The sequence below is a fragment of the Epinephelus lanceolatus genome, chromosome 11, assembly GCF_041903045.1.
Source record: "Epinephelus lanceolatus isolate andai-2023 chromosome 11, ASM4190304v1, whole genome shotgun sequence".
Classification (NCBI taxonomy): Eukaryota; Metazoa; Chordata; class Actinopteri; order Perciformes; family Serranidae; genus Epinephelus; species Epinephelus lanceolatus.
The window spans coordinates 9153301-9172426 of record NC_135744.1 but is presented as its reverse complement, the minus strand read 5'-3'; the positions used below and the strand labels follow the sequence as shown (position 1 = coordinate 9172426).

The following is a 19126-nucleotide window of genomic DNA, read 5'->3' as shown; positions in this document are numbered from 1 at the left end:
GACCCCTCATAGTGTGTGTCTTTCTGTCTGTCTGTCTGTCTGTCTGTCTGTGTCTGGGTATGTGTGTGCCTGTGGGTGGTTGAGTGTACTTGTTTGTGTTTGCAAAGGGACAACTAAGCAAGGACACAATGGAAATGAGTGTGAAAAAATGTACACATTCCCACTTCTTATGCTGTAGGTAAACTGCAGGTTGGGATATTAACATATACTGCTTTCTGAACCTGGTCATTGTTTTTTTGATGGCAACAGGTGTGTAACTATATTGGTTTTATGCTGTTATCTTATACATAGTGGGGTAGTGGTAGCTGGTGAGGTGGGTGTACTACTAGGTAGATGGGTAGGGTATGAAGGTGGAAGTGGATATGCTCTTCTTTACATTTCTGTGGCTTTTTGGTTGATAGATGGGTTTACTGAAAGTGTCCAGAAAAAGAGGTGGATATACCCTCCACCATTCTTGAAACCCATCAGCTGTATTCGGCGTCTGACTTCCGGCAGAAGGCGATATAGCCTCTGGGGGCAGCCCCCCGATTTTTTGTCATTCTGGTTTGATTTGGGCGGAGGAGGTGAATTTTCGTTTCCGACTTCCGTATATATATAAGTAAATATGCTGAACCATTGTGATGGATTCAGAGTTTGCAGTGACGCCAATTGTGTTCCACCTTGTTAGTTCACCGCACGGAGCGTTTAACCTGGGAACCACTGCAGCTGGCTCAAACGTGATTGATCAATATCACGGGGACTACGAACAGCCTAGCACCGGAAACCAGGGCTCTTCCGCTCTTCTTCTGGAGGCAAGATCTCCGGGGTTTGCCTACAGACTCTACATTCACTGAATGTAGAGTCTGTATATAGACTATATACTAACCCTCCACTACACCACTGACTGGATAGATAGCAATAGCAGTCAGTAAATAGCCAAAATTTCCCATAATCACTGTATTATGTAGCATGTAGCTATGGTTAAGGAACACTGATAGGCAATGTTAAGAGTGCTGTCCAGGGTGCTGACCAGACCACACACTCCTAAAATGATACTAACGCTGTGCGCGGTGCTGATCAAACTACCCAACTTGAAAGCTCCACTAGCTGCCAAGATCGGCTTGAGTGCTTCCTTTTTAAAATGTTTAATGTTTTGCATGATCTGAAGTGTTTTGACCATATTATCAAGCTAGAGCAATGTTACAAGCACTGTCCAAGGTACTGATTTGACAGCACACTGGGATGAGCACTATCCAGTGAGCACACCAGTGTTCTCACGAGAATTGCAGCTTGTCGCTAAAAGTTGAAACTGACTGTCCACCAAGATAATGCCTGCTGCTGATATAGCAGCCTATCTCTTGATATTAAGTTCTATATTTTGTGTAGTAGTAAGTTTACCGAATACATATATTTTCAGTTTATTCTTAATGAAGTCATGGCTTAATGCAGCCATTGGTTTAAACCCCTCTGATACTTACTAAGGAAAGAATCGAAATGATACTTTAGAGCTAATAATGTGTTTTGCCGAATGGACAAAATTAGACACAACAAATTGTTATACCAACACTCTATCATGGGTATTGCACTTTAAAGAGTTCCTCCTACTACAGCTTCACATATTTATGTTTCCTGGTCACCTGTAACTGGTTTAATCTTACTGTAATGAATCAACCAGACAATTTTTGACCTGCAACCGATTGCATTTTAATCTTTGTCATCTCAGACAATCAGTGATTCAAAGTCTCACGCATTTCATGTATTAGTTGATTACTCACTGCATAGTTTGTTCACAGTCATTTTGTCAACATGCTTGTAAGTAGTCCGGCTTGATAAGCTTAAAAGCACCTGGCATGTTGGTAACATTTGGAATATATTTTAAAAGTGAGTGAAACTGGAAAAAATAGTGAAAGTGTAAAGGGTTATGGAGATCTAAAAGGTCAAAAAAGACTGATCTAAACAACAAAACATCAACAGCGTAACATGCATGCTTGCCATGTTCCCACCTGCCCTGCACCCGAAATCCATCGACAGTTCCTGCACTCAACAGACCCCCGGGCCCAGGGCCCGGTTGTTTCAGAAGTAATCTGATCGAATTTCAGTCTAATTGGATCAAAACTTAAAAATGGGTCGTTCCAAAGAAATAAAAGGATTCTAAAGGATTCTGAAACTGATCCAATTTTGCTTTGAAAAAAAAATAAATAAATAAAACAAGCACGAAAGTAAAATGGATTAGCTGATCCTGGATCGCAAAACATGGGAATAACTGGGCCCTGATTTGTCAAACAATAGTTTTACATTTACTCTCAATTCCTCCCTCACTGTCTTTCCAAAGTATTCTTACAGGTTGTCACCCTATCCCCCCCGCAGCAGCAATCAATAACTGGGTTGAAGTGTATACATGCAACAGTATCCTAGTTTCTTGCGAAGTTATCCAGCTAGCATATTCAGGTTTCAGGGCTTATCTTAGTTTCTGAAAAGGAGATGTGGTGTTTACATGCGCAAATACATAAATGGGATACTCCAAAAACCAAACAGGTAATTCATGTCCATGTAAACACACCCAGTGTCTTACCTTATTCTCTCAAACAATCATACACACTTATACACATTAGCATAGTGAAAGTTTTGACAGTAAACATGATAGTCTGTAGTTTTTGAATGTAAACTGTAACTTTGTAGCAGATATTTTATGTTTCACAACCACTAACACTATTTTAGCTACTGCCAGTTAGCCTACTAGCTAACTACACTTAGCATTCTTATACATCTCCTAGTTGTTGATTTTGGTGCACAGCAGACTTCTGATCTGAGTCCAACTGAGGCTCAAACATCTATGACTGAATCTCTCCAGTCTCTAACGGTAACGCCAGCCATCTTAATGCGCACTACTCTTTCACTGGTCTTACCAGATCTGTCTCTGCACTATGCCAGCAAGCGGAAAGCGAAACCTACTGCAAGCAGTGGTGGTGGGCAGGATGGAGGCCAGATCCAGAACTTCTCAAGGGAGAAAGAGCTGATGTGCTTTCAGCCCCATTTTAGAGTTTTTATTTATTTTTTTATATTGAAAAATCATGTTTAACAAAATAATAATTAATTGATTAGTATATTTACATACTTCTGGAGGGGGGCCCATGCAGAGCAGGACATGAAAGCTTATATCTCAATCTGAACATTTACAGTAAAAAGACAAAACCAGAGCAATTATAATTGGGGTGTCACAGCAACATATTTTTTATAATATAGTTGAGATATGTGATCAAATGAAAATTAGCTTTTTTATTGTACACATGACTGTGGGGCATACTTACCGAGGTGTAGAGGTATCCTTCACTATTCATGGCAAGGTATAATCCTGTCTTTGCCCCCTGGATTGCCACAATCCGCAGTCCCACCGGAATTAAGTTGAACTGTGCTGAATTGGGGAATAAAGTAGGAAAGAAAGGGCACGACAAAGGGACAGAGAAAAAAGAGAAAGTCAGGGAAGATTGTGAAATCAAGCTACAATACTGTGTAGCAACAGAATCTGCTTTTCTCTTTTCATTGTATTAGGCTGAGTGGCTGCAGTGTCACTGCTGCATGCTATATCTCTCTCAAGCCAAAATGCTTCTTAAAGTTTATGTTTTTAAATAAAACTAAGTCACCTTCACTTTGCTTTACACTGCCTGTAAAGCTGGATGATAATGGAGATGTTCTGCCACACCGAATGGAGCTTAGAGCAAAGACAGTGACGTCTAGGAGAGGTAGATACATTATCTGGGCTGGTTAAACTAAACCTGTTAACAAAAGAGTCAGTTCATCAAGATATAATGTAAGCTGTTGAATAAATACAGTTTTCAGTTTTTAAAAACTGCCGCATTCAAACTGCAGTCTAAAAAAGGGCACATGTCTGAGTCTGGAAGGTCAAATAGGCAAATACAAAGAAATGATACTTGGAAGAGAACTCTGATCTGAAAACCACAAGTAGATTGCTAAAGGTCAGGATGAACATTCGGCGGCAGACTGTCACTTAGAAGCACTTTAAACTCAGACAGCTGCTTTGTGTGGTTTGTGAACTTCAGACATTGTCACAAATCGAATCAGAATCAGTATCTGGGATTTGAAACACAATATAAATGGCTTGTAAGGACGAACACATATGCTAAGCATGTCTGCATGTGAGCAAGGACACATTAAATGACCACAGTTTGGCAGTATGATGTGATGGGGCTTCCTATTAAAAGACAAACATGACCATACAAATTGGAACAAATTTGACACATGAGCTGACAGGATCCTAACTTCTGCCTCGACTCCTCAGCCACAGGGCCCATATAGCAAAGTGTGACACCTACTGTGGTTCTATTTAGCTCAGGGTGTAAAGTGGAGTATTAACTTTGCCAAAGCTTGAGATTTGCCTCCTAATAAGGGTATCAGCTGTTCCGTATTTCAGCTCTATGAAGGTGAAAAACTGCATGGGCCAGATGCATAAAACTGCGTACATACAATGACAGAAATGTACATATGCATTTTTTTGTCAGATATATATTATAAAGCCACACGTACCCCAGGTTCTATTTCATAAATCTCAATCATTGTGAAGCACAGCGCACATGCACAAGCCTCATTTCCAGTACCACAGTTCACCAAAATGGATGTAGAAACAACCTTAAACACCATTTGCATATTGATAGCTGTGCCTGCCTCACCACTCATTAGATCTGTCAATGAGAGATACTGCAGGGCAGAATTGTAATTTCACTGATCCTGTTGCATCGGCGAGGTCCTCCAATGTTCCCAGATCAGCTGTCATTATGCACAGCTGTGGATAGTTGTGGCACCACTAATTCATCATGTTTCTGCAAACCATCACCGCGGTAAAGTCTCACTCATTATGATTATTAAACATCATAAGGATGATCAATGAAACATTCATAGCACTCACATTGAAACTGACTTAAAGAAGTGCAGCACAATTCAGGATCAAATGAAACGATCATTAACGGACTGACTCCTATGTAAATAAGACGGATGGTAAATCATAAATAATTTAGAATGAGGTTCATTAATGCGCCTGTGATTGACACACAGAACGCTGTGAAGACTGATAAGTTAAAGTGGCAAAAAAGTCACTCAAGTCTGAAGAAGGTGTGAGGTATGCACATTCTCACTGTACATACTTGCTTTATAAATACCAGTTAATGTATAGAAAAAGGCATACACATGTTTTTTTTGTGTATGTGCATAGTTTATACATCTGGCCTCTGCATTTAGCACAGTATGGCTTCTACCCAGTTCTTCTAACTGGTCCTGGAGACTTGACTGTGACTGATTTGTTTGAAATTACACAACACGACTACAAGCAAAGACATGTAGGCTATCAACAGAAACACACACTCACAAAATGAGCTGCTTTCATCCCTTGTGCTGTCCATGGTGCCATCAGGCTGCATCTGCAGGTAGTATCCATGTTGGCTGTATAGCCGAGTAACAATGCCTTTTAGCTGTGGCTCTGCAAGGGAACACAGAAAACAACATCGTATTAGTCAGGTGCTACTGCCAGAGATCGAGGACAGAAATGACATTCTCTGATTTACAAAACCTGGAAAAGGAAAGGGTTACTCAAATATGTCATGCTTGAAGACACCAGTCACAGAGGCTTAAGTTAACAAGCACACGTTAGCATGCTAACACACTAAACTAAGATGGTGACAATGTTAAACATTATACCTGCTGAACATCAGCATATTAAGATTGTCATTCTACCAAGTGCTGCCTTATAGAGTCGCTAACAGGGCTTTATATTCACATCATACCATCATGCAAAGTCAAACTGGTCGATTACATACAAGACCTGGGAACTACAGTGTCAGTGTAAGGTGTGGTTATATTTAATATTTCTCTGCTCTTTTTTTCAGTACAGAAATAACAAAAGCATTTAAAAAATCAAAGTCACATGAAAGGCCTGTTAGGCGTCAGTGAGAGGTCTTAAGGGGGTTTTACTAAGAGGGAAGATGCCTGGCAGAACAGATGATGATTGATCCCTGTTATCTTTACCATAGACCTATCCGACCTTCAAATACTTCACAATACTACAAGAAAAATAAAGAAAAATAAAGCTATGTTTTATGGAAAGGCTGATCTATAGTTGTGCGTAGGCTCTACTCAAAGCTGTAGCATACACAAGTGGCCTACACCTTTGTGAGCATTTCTACTCCTGCGGTGGTGTGCCTGTGTCACTCTGCAATTACACCTCCAAAACACCAAATGGTGGTGGGATTTGTATGCCACCATGCTGACTTTCTGTGAAGTGCAGAGAGTTTGATTGATTCAAAACACACAGCTTTACAGTGACAGCATATAACAAAAATACAAAAAATGTCTCCATTATAACTCACAAGGTTCACAAATACAACATGCTAACGTTATAAGTATAAACATAGGATATTTTACAGTGAATAAATTAACCAGTCAGCTAACGGACTTTTACTTCATATAAAGCTGGAAACAACCACAACATTCAACAAGGTAAGGTTTCAAAATTTGACTCCATTCGACTTTGCTCTGCTCATATGAAGCAGGGATAAATTACACACAAGATTTAAAATGCTTCATTGTCTTTGTAATTTAATTGTTTCTTATCGGTGAAGTAAAAGTAAACAGAAGCTTCATTTCCACTGAGGGAAATGGTTTTCAGTTAAGGAAAATAAACAGAAGGTCTGCGTCACCGAGATGTGTAGTTACATTTCTTGACAGGTGTAGGTCAGGCTACAGCGTATGCATTTATGCATAGTCTGTGCCATAGGTACGATGTCGATTCAACACAGAAGTATAAACACAGTATTAGACTTTTTATTACAGTATTAGATTTCTCTGTAGAGCATGGAAATGTAAAAAAAAAAAAAAAAAAAAAATTAGAACAAGAGTTAAGTATTCAATTACAATTTCTTAGTTTTTAGTGAATTGGCCAAGGTACATTTCTGGTCTAATTCACCTAACACTGGGGATGCATAACATTCTGTAGCAGCTAGTAATTCAATGAATAAAATGCATCTATAACTTAAGCTTAAGCATCAGTCCACTGGCTTGCTACCAGTGGTATTTTTAGCAAGAGGCTGGGGCCATCAGAGGATGAAGTCAAGTGAGAGAGTTAGTCTGTCTCCCGCTAAATAAAAGATATATAATCAAGGGGGCTGGGTGGTGGAGGAGAGGGTGGAGGGCGAATAGAGAGATTGAATGTTTAATGAGTGGAGTCCCTGCAGCCTACTTTGCGTTCATTTAAGAAACAGACAGAATCTTTGCAGCAGCTCTTAGACATCACTAGAGCCCCCCCCACCACCCCCACCACCCCCACCCCTCCCCCTCAATTACACGAGTTATAGAAATCTCTAAGTTGTCTCCTGTGCTCAGGACCTCGCTGCCTCGGCCAGGAGGCTACTCCATCCTGCAGGTCCCCTCACTCTGTTTAAAGCTCAGTCATTTAGTCTCAACTGACCAGTCTCCTCCAATGCAGCTTTAATACGGGAGATGAAACATGGATGAAGGAGCAGTTCATAACAGAGCCTCTGGAGGACTGAGGCACCTCTGGGAGTTCCCCCTCTGCTAAACTTCGCCCATGCCCTCACACACACTCCCCAGGGAGGGGCCTAGGGCACTGCGCAATCTGCCTGTCTTCTTCAGACTGGCACAGGGAGCAGGAGAGTGGCAGAGGATACAGGGATGAGATCTGTAGGACTATTTCCCAAAGGAAGTGTGCCAGGGTTGAGGCATCAGTGAAACTGTGACCTACTCCCATTGTTACATGCAAGCATCTGCAGCAGTCCCCATCCTCTCTCTTTCAAAGCTGCTTGTCAAAACATTTCAGTATCTCTACTCCTGCACTTTCTTCTTCTTTCTCCCCTTTTTACATTCTGTGTCCTTTGAGTTATGTACGCTTTCATCCCACCTAATAACATCATACATCATCCAATCAGAGCAGGGACGCTGTTCATTACTTGTCCCCACAGATGCAAAACAGAGAGATGAGAGAGAGAGAGAGAGAGAGAGAAAGAAAGGGAGATGGGAGGATCAGGGAGGACAGAAGTGAGCAGTGGGATGGCAGGGGAACAGAGTGAATGAGATGACACTGTCATTTCAGTCATTTCATTAAGAGTGACGGCTGTATGTGAGCGAGAAAAAAACACACATTTAGGCACAACTTCAATAGACAGCTTGTGCAATATGGCTGCAATCAAAACTCCCATGCCTGGTGTCAGGGGCACTAAAACTAATGTTTCAGTTAGCAGAGCTGGCTCCAACTTCGGAATCCTCGTCCCAAAGCACAATAAATTCTGATCCAGTGTAATGAAAGCTCCCAGCAAAAACTATAACGGTTGTATTTTACTGCAGCTGCATGATAGATTCATAGATGATAACACAAAACAGCTCCCGTGGACACTCACCACCTTATTACCATACAAATATTGCAACATTGGACTATTAGGCCCAAAGTCATATTTTAAAACTGTTGTGCTCTAGAAGTCAGTGTGCCTTTATTCTGTTATTGTGGGAATTTGAAACTAAAGGGAAAACTATGAAAGTAGCTCAGTGGCCCATGAAGCCAAAAAAGCTCTATTTCCGCGGTATGAAATCATTGATCGGCACTGCTTCCACATAGAGCAGGCATGCCAGAGACTTACAACTGCCAAGCCAGCCAATTTCTTATAGGCATCTCTTTCCTAATGTTTCCTAATGAAAGTCTACTGAAAGTAGTCTTTTGGAACCCATTGGCATTACATGACCGACTCCAAAACTTGCAGTTGGCCACTGTGAAAATTGTCTTAAAAGCCCGGCATACTTCCTGGGGGCCTGGTGGGGATGCCAGGATCTGGAGCGAGCTGTGGGCCCAGGAGAAGGAAGTTCTCTGTTTAGTATGCAGATTATAGGTATACTAATTTATTATATATTATATTCTACCTTCATATCAACATACACAGCTAGATTTGCTCGTATAGAACCAATAGCACATTTACAAGTAATCTTTAGCTTTCTTTACTTTAATTTCTTAAAACATGTACAAGAGAAGATTAATGATATCCCAACCATTCTACTGTGTCTGATTTAATAATAATAATAAAAAAAACATCTTGGTTTTTGTTATAAGGGGCCAGGTCCACAGGATTATGATTTTATGTCAGAAATACCTGGAAGACCTATTAGTAGATACAGCAAACATACGTCCACACTGTTAACAGTATAGAGTATGAGAGACTGAGAGCATGCAACTAAGAGTAGTAGTCGTAAACATACTACTACTTGCTCTGAGACAATAAGGGAGGCTGAACTTCCCCTAAAGTTTCATAGAAGAAATGGTCAAATATGCACTATTGAATTTACATTAAAATAAGAATTTACATTGCATTAAATGTGCGCTAGGATGCGTTTAACATCATGACTATGATGTTCAAACGTCAGCTGTTTATCACCAGTTTTCAAACGCAACCTCCCTGTCATACATTCTCGTGTCAGCATGGTGGATGCGGAGCCTCCAAGCATTCCTATGAGACAGGGCTGAGCAGGTTTTTTTTCATGCAGCAAAGCGAGATGGTCATTGGATAAATGCGACAAAATCGTCACTTCCAGGGAGACTCAGCTTCCCTGGGACCTAATGGAGCAGTAGGCGGGAGAGGACGCTCGGTGTATACATGATGATTGGAGGAACTGTCTAAAAGGCTGAACCCCTTTGTGATTGACAGCGCTTTGGAAATACACACCAGCACCGGCGAGTGGAGTCTTCTGACAGAGTGCCGTCCAGAGTTCCTTATTTCCATAAGCGATATAGCTCATTTTCACCGTTTGTACAGTACAGTTCAGGTGTTTAAACCCATCTGAAAATCTTTGAGGTGTGTTTTGCTGTGGTTCGGCATGAGTGTGGTTGAAAAACGGCTTCAATTAAATGTTCCTTTTATAAGTTACTGCCTCGCTACAATATGACAAATTTTATGATGTAAACTTAAAGTGAGCTTCCCCTGTTTGAAAGACCAGCAGCTGCCACTGGAACTACTGTTAGTAAGCAAGTATTTTACAGTGTCAACCAGTAACAGTGTTAGAGGCAAGTTTACACACTCCCTGACACTCATTCATATCTCTTTAATTCTGTCTCTCTCCACCACTGCTGCATCTGCTGAAGCCTCTCCAAGCTGATATAAAGGCAGCACTTTAAACAGCTCTAAATCACAGTCTCTGTTGGTGATGGTGGAGACTCGAGGGGGACTGAAGTCTCTGTTACTACTTTCATTTTTAGCCAATTAGAAAGGCGCTTTGAATTGATTGAGTTAAACAAAAACTGTTACCTGCCTGTGTAGACATAAAAACATCGGTTACATAACTGACTTATGAATTCTGTGTGACTGCCAGATGTTATATCTTGGCATTAAAATGGGTGGGAGTAGGAGGTGAATGTGGCAGTGCCTCATAGTTTGGGGGCAGAGTGTCCCAGGGCACGTTACAGAATTTACACTGATTTTTGGGTTCTAGAAGACAGAAATATTGTATTTTCTCAGGAAGATGGATAGTTACCTTTGTTGCAATGAACTCTATAAAATGGGTCCAGGATTAGTGCCAAGTTACCCTTTACAGTTATTATTTTTTCCTTTCATGTATGTTTGCATCTACTGTGAACTTGTAAAGCTTTTTGCTTGCTATTGGCTCTGATATTTGAGTGCAGCAACAACGCTTTTAACATGCAAATGAACAAAACTGTGCATAACTGATTCGACTCAGTGTCATCAAATAGCAGAGATGCACTCCATCCCCATGCGTATTCTGCCAACTGCTTCCCTCTCACTGTCCTGACAGCATCTGTGTCTGTATAATGTGCACACACACAAACACACACACCTGTTCTGCCATTGAGACTATGATTGATACAGCTTACCATGCTTCCCTTAGATTCATCACAAATTGTAAAGTCTTGACTCACTACTGTGAGCTTTACTCCTGGAATACTATACATACAAGGCAATTCTCGGGCCTCTCCCAACCTGTCTATGTGTTTCTGTTTCACAGAAAAGTGCTTGACAGTGCTCTTTGTGGTCACAGGACTTTTTTTTTAAGTTGTTGGCACATGTTCATACAGACAGTGGTAAAGAGTCTTTTAGGTATTTCTCACCATCAGACTGGAATACATTGCAGAATTTTTTTAAAAATCTCTATGATCTGATTTCTGTTTTTTTTTTTAAATGCGTTTTGAAATACCTGGAGTCAGTATCGTTGGGGTGTCAGTGGGATCTGTGTGTACCTAAATATTCTCTGCTCCTTCACAAAATGTACAGGTTTTACTCATTTTGACAATATTAAATGTAAAATCATCAAAAATGTTTTTGATTTTGATGTGGAATGTTTTATACTAGGTGCATGAATAATATGTCATATATGATATCTTCATATATGGCTCTTGGCACAGCTTTTTTACGCCTACGTGCCAGTGATAGCCGTTGCCAGAGGCATTATTTTTTCGGGTTGTCCTTCCGTCCATCTGTCCATCCGTCCGTCTGTCAGTCCGATCCATTCTTCTAATGGTTCATGGTATCTCAAGAACGCCTTGGGAATTTCTTCAGATTTGGCTTAAACATCAAGTTGGACTCAAGGACGAACTGATTAGATTTTTGTGGCCAAAGGTCAAGGTCACTGTGACCTCGTCCATCTCATTCTCCTGAACACGATATCTCAAGAACACCTTGAGTGAATTTCTTCAAATTTGTCACAAACATCCACTTGGACTCAACAATAAACTGATTATATTTTTGTGGCCAAAGGTCAAAGGTCACTGTCACCTCATGTTTGTCTTTTTCTCAAGGTAAGCAATATCACAGGAGGGCCATGAGGGAATTTCTTCAGATTTGGCGCAAACATTCACTTGAACTCAAGGATACATTTTTTAGGGTTTGGTGGTCAGAGGTCAAGGTCACTGTGACCTCAGATAACATGTTTTTGGCCCAAACTAAATAATTTATATGCAAATTCGGACAAAATTTGTACATAGATATAGATATCTAACAGAATAGAATGATGACGTGATGACATTTTAGAACCAAAATGTCAAAGGTCAACTTCACTGTGACATCATAATGTTCTGCAAAAACATTTTTTTCTGCCATTATTCAACACCATAACTCAGAAACACAAGGGGAGACATTTGATGCTGAATCGGTGACACCAATCTTGGGTGTACACCTTGAAACTGTGCTGATTGTACTGTATAGATCTTCTGTACTGTTGGTTGAAGATGTGTGTAAAACAACCATGTTTTAGAATATGTAGCTTCTTTGCAGCAACATCCATAGCCTGTTTGTAGTATTTTGAACTGTCAAGGCTACATATAAGTCTGGACATGAATGTAAACTGTAACTGCAGCTTTATTGGCTCGTGGAGGCATACAACAACAAGGTGGCAATTCTAATTTTTACCTTTCAATCTGCAGCAGGAGATAAGCTAAAAGATTACTTAAGGAATTTAATATTGAACTTCAATAAAGTTAGGCAATTTGCAGATTTGAAAAGATAAGATCGAAGCAGCAGGAGCTAGGAAACTAGATATCCCCCAGTGCAACTGGATTGCATCTTTCATGGGACCTCCCCTGCCTCCTGATACTGCCACAACTTCAGTTTGCAGTTATCAAGCCCAAGCTGACCTCACCAAGGTTATTTTTTTTTAAAAACTTCAGGGAGCTCCCTCCAGAGCCACAGAAGACATTATACAAGTGTTTTCCCAGGCTGAGTAGACCTCCTTGTGAGGGCTAAACTCAACTTCATGTGAAAAATCACTGGAGTGCCCCTTTAAACTTAACGGTTTGTGTCCAAGCCACATAAGAGTGAGCACACATTAGCAGGCAAGCCAACTTTTTTCCTCTTCATAAGCCTTGGGGAAGTACACTGACAGATAGTGACACACTCTGACAGCACTCTACCTCTGGTTGGATTAGCAAAGCACACAGAGTTGTTTACATGAGCAAAAAGCCTGTGTTTGTATCACGAGGATGCGTAGTGTGCACATGTACTCTCTACTGCTCCACAGGGGTAAACAGTGAAGTTGATAACTCGGAGAGCTACTGACTCAAAGGTCATGTTTGGAGATTTTGGTATGTTAGGGCATACTTGTATTCAAACAGTAAGGGTATATTTTATATGGCAGGGTGCCAAAAGCATTCCTGGTTTTATAAGACCATAATCCAAACAAATCTAATGTTTGAAGTAAAGCATCTTATAATGCAGTGGTGGAAAGTACCTTCGTACATTTACTTAAGTACTGCACTTAAAAGTTCTCTATGTGACATCCAGAGCATTAATATAGCGGCAAACCACTATTTGCTACTTAAAGATATAGTGGAGTAATGAGGTACTGAGCATGAAGTCACGCTACGTCCGTGTGTGTTGTAATCTGAGGTTCTCTGTAGTTTGTTTTGTTAAGGAGGTCCTGACACATATGCATGTTAGTGTATGTTAGTGCACGTGTGTATCCCACTGGGAGGCTCTTCACACTGCTCCCATAAAACTGTTACTCCTGATAGTGAGACAGCGTTGTCACAAAAGCATAGTGCCCATCCTCAGGTTCCCCCCTGGTTAACATCATTGGCTCTGTCAGTGCTGTTGCTGTTGTTTAGCAGCGTCTATGGAGTTAGCACCATTAGCTGCTACCTGCTGGCTCAGCAACCTCCATATTGAGAACTGTGTCCAGCTCCTTTTTAAAGGACTAGTGTGTAGGACTCTGTGGCATCTAGTGGTAAGGTTGCAGATTGCAACCAACTTAACTACAATAGCCAATCTGGCAATGCATGCCCTTTTTCAGCTTCCATATGAGATCACCTAGATTAAGAAGCCGTAGATTACATAGATTTTGCAGAAACCAGAGTTGCAGACAGCAGTATGAATGACTAGTCAGCCGCTGCTAACACTAGCTCAGTAGTCAGTAGCCTATTGAAAATAAACAATGGAGCAACAGGAACTTGAGCTAGTCCCATCTTCATAAAAGGCAAGCCTTCTGGCACACTTTTAATTCTACAATTTCCTGGGAAAGAAGGAGCTGACATAATTCATTCAACATACAGAAACACTACTCTGGCTAGCATCATGCACAGTCATCCAGAGTTGAAAGAAGTGAAACATGTTCACAACAGCTGAGCCAACAGTTGAGCAACGCACTGCACCATTTTAACAAACTCTCAGCCAATTCTGAAGGGCCAAAAAAAAAAAAAACTAGATCCTTCGCCTGCTTCATTTCCAAAGACATGCGCCCCTGCAATGCAGTCAACAGTGAAGGCTGTAGGTTTGTTATCCAGACAATTGAGTTAAAGTATGTCAAACCATCCCGTCATTTACTAACTGAGAGAACGATACATAGGCTTTACCAAGAGACAAAGGTAAAGCTCAGGGAAGCCTTGGCCAAAGCCACCAGAATAGCTCTTACCTGTGATCTGTGGACCTCAAGATCAACTCAGTCAAACCTACACTAACACTTCTATTTTTATTTCTGTAACTGGAAGCATTTTTGTTTTTTGTAAAACCTAAACTTGTTATTCTTACAGTTATGGATAATTGAGAAATACTAAAAAGTTATGGAAGTGTAGCATTATTAAATGCTACCTATTCTCTAAGGTCTGCCTTTGCGTTTACATTATTGCAATCAGTTGATAATATAGTTTTAAATGTATAAACTTCCTAGTCTTATCCATAAACCCCCTGATCTTATCCAGACTCTACTCTGGATTCATGCCAGAATTTGTTGCACTGTCTTTCTTGGCGCACAGCAAACTACATTAGATTCGGAAATTAGCACCCCTATCTACTGAATTGATTGATTGAATCAATTTTTAATTTGAATTGTGACCCCAGAAATTGAAATGGAATCCAATCGAGTCATGAGATACCGAAAGATTCACACTCCTACTCCCAAACTGGAGCTGGAGTCCCTTGTCACTTTTCAGATACAAGTTGTTAGCAGTCAATTAGTACCACCTTTTAACTGATTCAACTGTTGAAAGTACACAGAAAAACTCGAATGTTTTACAAAAAAAGCAAAGATAAGTGAAAAGTCCCAAAAATTAATTCAAATTCATGTACCAGAATTCCTAGGTCAGGAGCTAGTGGCCTAACCTACTGAACTGTATCTAAAGTATTTAAAACTAGCTCCGGCTCAACCAGGTACAGTAAAATGCTACTTACACATTGTTGCATCAGTATTACCAATAATAATTCCAATAATAACAATAATTCCAATAATACCATATGTAATAATATATATTTATTTGTGATAGTTAAAATATATTTAGCTGGCAGTACTTTGGTACTTTTACATAAATAAGATTTTGAATGCAGGTCTTTTAGTTAAGTAAAGGTAAGAGTATTTTTACATGAATGTATTGGTACTTTCACTTAAGTAATGGACCTGAATATTTCCACCACTGTTATAATGCACCAACAAGTAGTCCCACGCAGTGTTGAGCTGGGTTGCAACTCAATTACTGTCATAATTGAGTAATCTAGAGACTATTTTCTCGATTAATGCAACATGACACATTCAGATTGTTTGTTTTATCTGACCTAGAGATGCTCAAATTACCATCAGGACATGGAAGCAGATTGTTTTTTGCTTGATAAACGACTGAAACAGTTTAACTGTTATAGGAATAGTTGCAGGTTTTCTGTTGAACTGTGATTAATCAACTCATTTCAGCTCTAGTGCATGTCTTATATTAAATACTCCACAGAATCCTGGTGATTTGATGTGTATGTGACACAAAAATGTGAGCATGAAGTCCCCCTGAGGGTTTGAAACTAAGCCATAGTTCAGACAAGCTTTTTTTTTCCTTAAAAATAAAAAATGCATCCAAGGACTGATGACCAAACAGTGAGTAGGATGACATTAAAAGTGTGGCGGAAAATTAAACTTGTTGTCTCGAGGGTGGAGGATGGGATGTTTAACTTCAACTCAGATGAACAGGCTTAGATTCCCAGCTTCTGCAAAGTTTTCTCCTATGAGCAAACAGAGTATTACATTTTGATTATGACCATACAGCAAATGGATCTACACAAAAACTGCTCTCTTGAGCCAACTGAGACTGCTCATAATGATGATTAATTTTATCATATGTATCCTATCTGCTGTGAGGTGCATCCCTGTTCTGTAGTTAAAAGAACAGCAGGGACTACACATTATCTTTCAGGGTGAGCACACCTACATCTGCCCAGCAGAACTTTTCCTAGTTATGCCAGAAACACAACCTGCAGCCTTGACAGTCCTGGGTATTTCCTGTGGAGAGGAGGTGTGCGACTACATTCATCACTCCTGGGACACGTGTGGGCTTGAGTGACAGAAAACATTCGCTGATCCAGGTCAGTGGAGTGTGGGTCAAAGAGAGCTCCCTGTCTGTTTATGTACATCAGCGGACAGGTGTTGTCAGCGCACCCGACAACATGTTGACTCATCAGCAGGCCCATTTCCAACTGACCTCTCCGCACATGAGCGAAAATATGACTTGCAGTTGACAAGCGGAAAAGCAGAGCATGCCTTAAGGGATGTGGCTTTAAAAGAAAACTGTATATGCACTCTAAGTTAAATTTTACTCTGCCAGTGCTTAAAAATGCTTGCATTATCACATTTTATTGCAGGCAACGTTTGTGTTACTGTTAATCTAATTCTATGTAATTACATAAGTGACACGACGTACATCTTAAAGTGAAATTCACATAGTTTAAGCATAAATTGAATGGATTTCCCAGTTGACTGAAATGTTTTCCCGTTGTTCTATTATGTTGGGAGAGAAAGATTTAATGTACAACTTTCAGACAGAGGTAAACAGATTATTAAGTAAGTTGCACAAGTTTTGTAAAAGCAGGAGAGATTATAGCCATAATAGCATTTTGTTTATTAAATTGGGTTCGCCTCTAATCCCAGCAGTAACCCGTCTACACAGGGATGCCCCTCATCAATTTACATTCAGCACTGATAATCATTTTAAAAATCACCTGGGGGAGACTGGAGCCTGGTGTTACAGTACAACCATAAACACAGCAATTATGCGTGTGTCTGTATAAATGAGGTCAATGCACATAAGAACCCAAGGTAATCACTTCATGCATCGCGGCTGCCATCAAGGACACTTAACCCCTCTGCAGCAATGTAATTGCTCTGAAAAATAAGCAGTGGTTGTGGTTTATCGCTAATCAGCGTGGTGTATAGCTCGGTGTTGGTTATCATTACACTAATGTATTTATCTGGCTTGATTTGAGCTCAGTATGTCGCTCGTTGATCTCCCTCTCGCCGAGCTCCTCTTGATAAGGTTGGAGGTAATTACTAGGGCCTGCATGACTGAGCAGCCAAGGGCATTTCTTCTTCTGCTCTGACCGCACCAAACAACAGGGGTTTTCCTTGGCTTATATTTTCAGGACTCCCTGACACTCCCCTCCCTTATCATCGTGCTCTCTTTCTATAGCTCTCACTCTTTGTGTATGCATGCATGCATGCATACAGTACATTTGTGATTGTATAAAAGCACGTGTGCTGCATATATGCAAGAAAGAGGGAGTCTGTCTCTTGTGTAGTATTTGATTCTGCTTCTAATAAAAGGAGAACGTGGTTCTTCCTTTTTTTTTTCATTTCTAAACTGGGCCATGAGCTACGGTGCTGCTAGTACTGTAATTATCAACCTTGTGGGAAGATAGAGGGGGAGAGAAGGAGAGGAGCAAGGCAGGAATCAAGTCGTGAAAGCTAGTTAACAACACGGAAGCGAGACTGAGGAATGGTCTGTGTTTGTCCAGAAATAAAAGAGGGAAGGATAGCGAGTGCAAGAGAAAAGGGCAGTGATGGGAAGGGATACCAGGATACAAAGTGTGACGCAGAAATGAGGGGTAGAGAGAGGAGATGGGGGAAGACAGGTTGAAAAAGGATGTTGTAGAGGCAGAAGAAGAGGGATAGCTGGACCAGGGCGAGGTTAAAAGAAGGAATAGGAATGAATGAGGTATATCACATCATCCGTAGCTCCAACAATGGCCTCTTGATTTAAATTCAAGGCTCCATAAATCATTTTATGTGACAGTGGCAGCAGTTCACATAAGTGAGACACAGTTATTGCTGCTTATTAATGGTGCTGACAAGAGCATGTCAAACACGAGCAAGAGCATATAGGACTCACGCTGCTTCCCTGACACACATTCAGTATTCACATATGTGCCTCATTAGCATTCTGACAGGTACATATCAGCGAGAGCTAACAACATGCTTAACACAAGGGACTCAGTGCTGCATACTGCAGCCTCACAGCTTAATCAATAACATTATAGCACCAAATTTGATTTCTTCAGATTAAAATATCCAAGAGCAAGACCACTGAACCTAACAGCTACCCAACACAACACACCTCACCTATCCTTTCCCCCCCATGGACCTTCCAGCAAGGACACAAATAAACACTTTAATAGAACAGAACAAACAAACAAACATTCCTCTGCACTCCCACAGGCGTCCAGGCCTCTGTCAGATCGTGTGATGATCACACGCGTAAACAAACAACTAAGCTAAACAGCACAGTGACGGACAACAAAGGATTCAGAATTTGAACTTGCATTGATTTGCTTGCTGAAACACTTTGATATAGTTCTTACATGGTGCGCTTTTTTTCCCACGCAGAAGAAGAAAACAATGAGTAGAGACGCTGAGGAGCAGTTCTACATGGGAGGAAAAAATTCATTGTAGATTTCAGCAAAACTCTGTCTGAGATTAAGTTTAGCTTACACAGTTTTTGATACTCTCATAAATAGGCATGAAGAAATGACTGTACAGGACACATATGCAAACATGGATGCCAGTGAGCAAAGCACAATATAGATGTTGTATCAAACACAACAGGTTTACAGAATTTTTTACATGTAACATGATGTTTGGGTAGCATTGATATTTTCAAAATCATGCACTGAGCTTTATACAGAATTACATTCCACAGTCTGTTCTCCAACAGATTAGTCACCGTCCCTCCCTGTTTTCTGAATCAGGAGTGAATGGTGTATCCTTTGGGGCAGCGGAGGGATGCACCCAGCACTGAAAGGTTGGTCAGCGGTGTGCAAGCTGGTCTGGTGCCAGTCTCAAGTACTCTCTTTGCTCCGTTCTGTCGACCTGTTACTGTAAGTGGGGCTCTGCTATT

General features: G+C 40.6%; 1 protein-coding gene across 1 annotated transcript in view; it reads right to left on the bottom strand.

Moving 5' to 3' along the window:
• Positions 1 to 19126, bottom strand: part of fgf11b (fibroblast growth factor 11b) — a 61830-nt gene that overhangs the window by 26140 nt on the left and 16564 nt on the right. The window contains exons 2-3 of the mRNA XM_033650423.2: positions 5357 to 5467; positions 3288 to 3391 (exon numbers count right to left, since the gene is read on the bottom strand). Of these exons, the coding sequence (XP_033506314.1) occupies positions 3288 to 3391; positions 5357 to 5467 (215 nt within the window). The remainder of the gene's footprint in view (positions 1 to 3287; positions 3392 to 5356; positions 5468 to 19126) is intronic.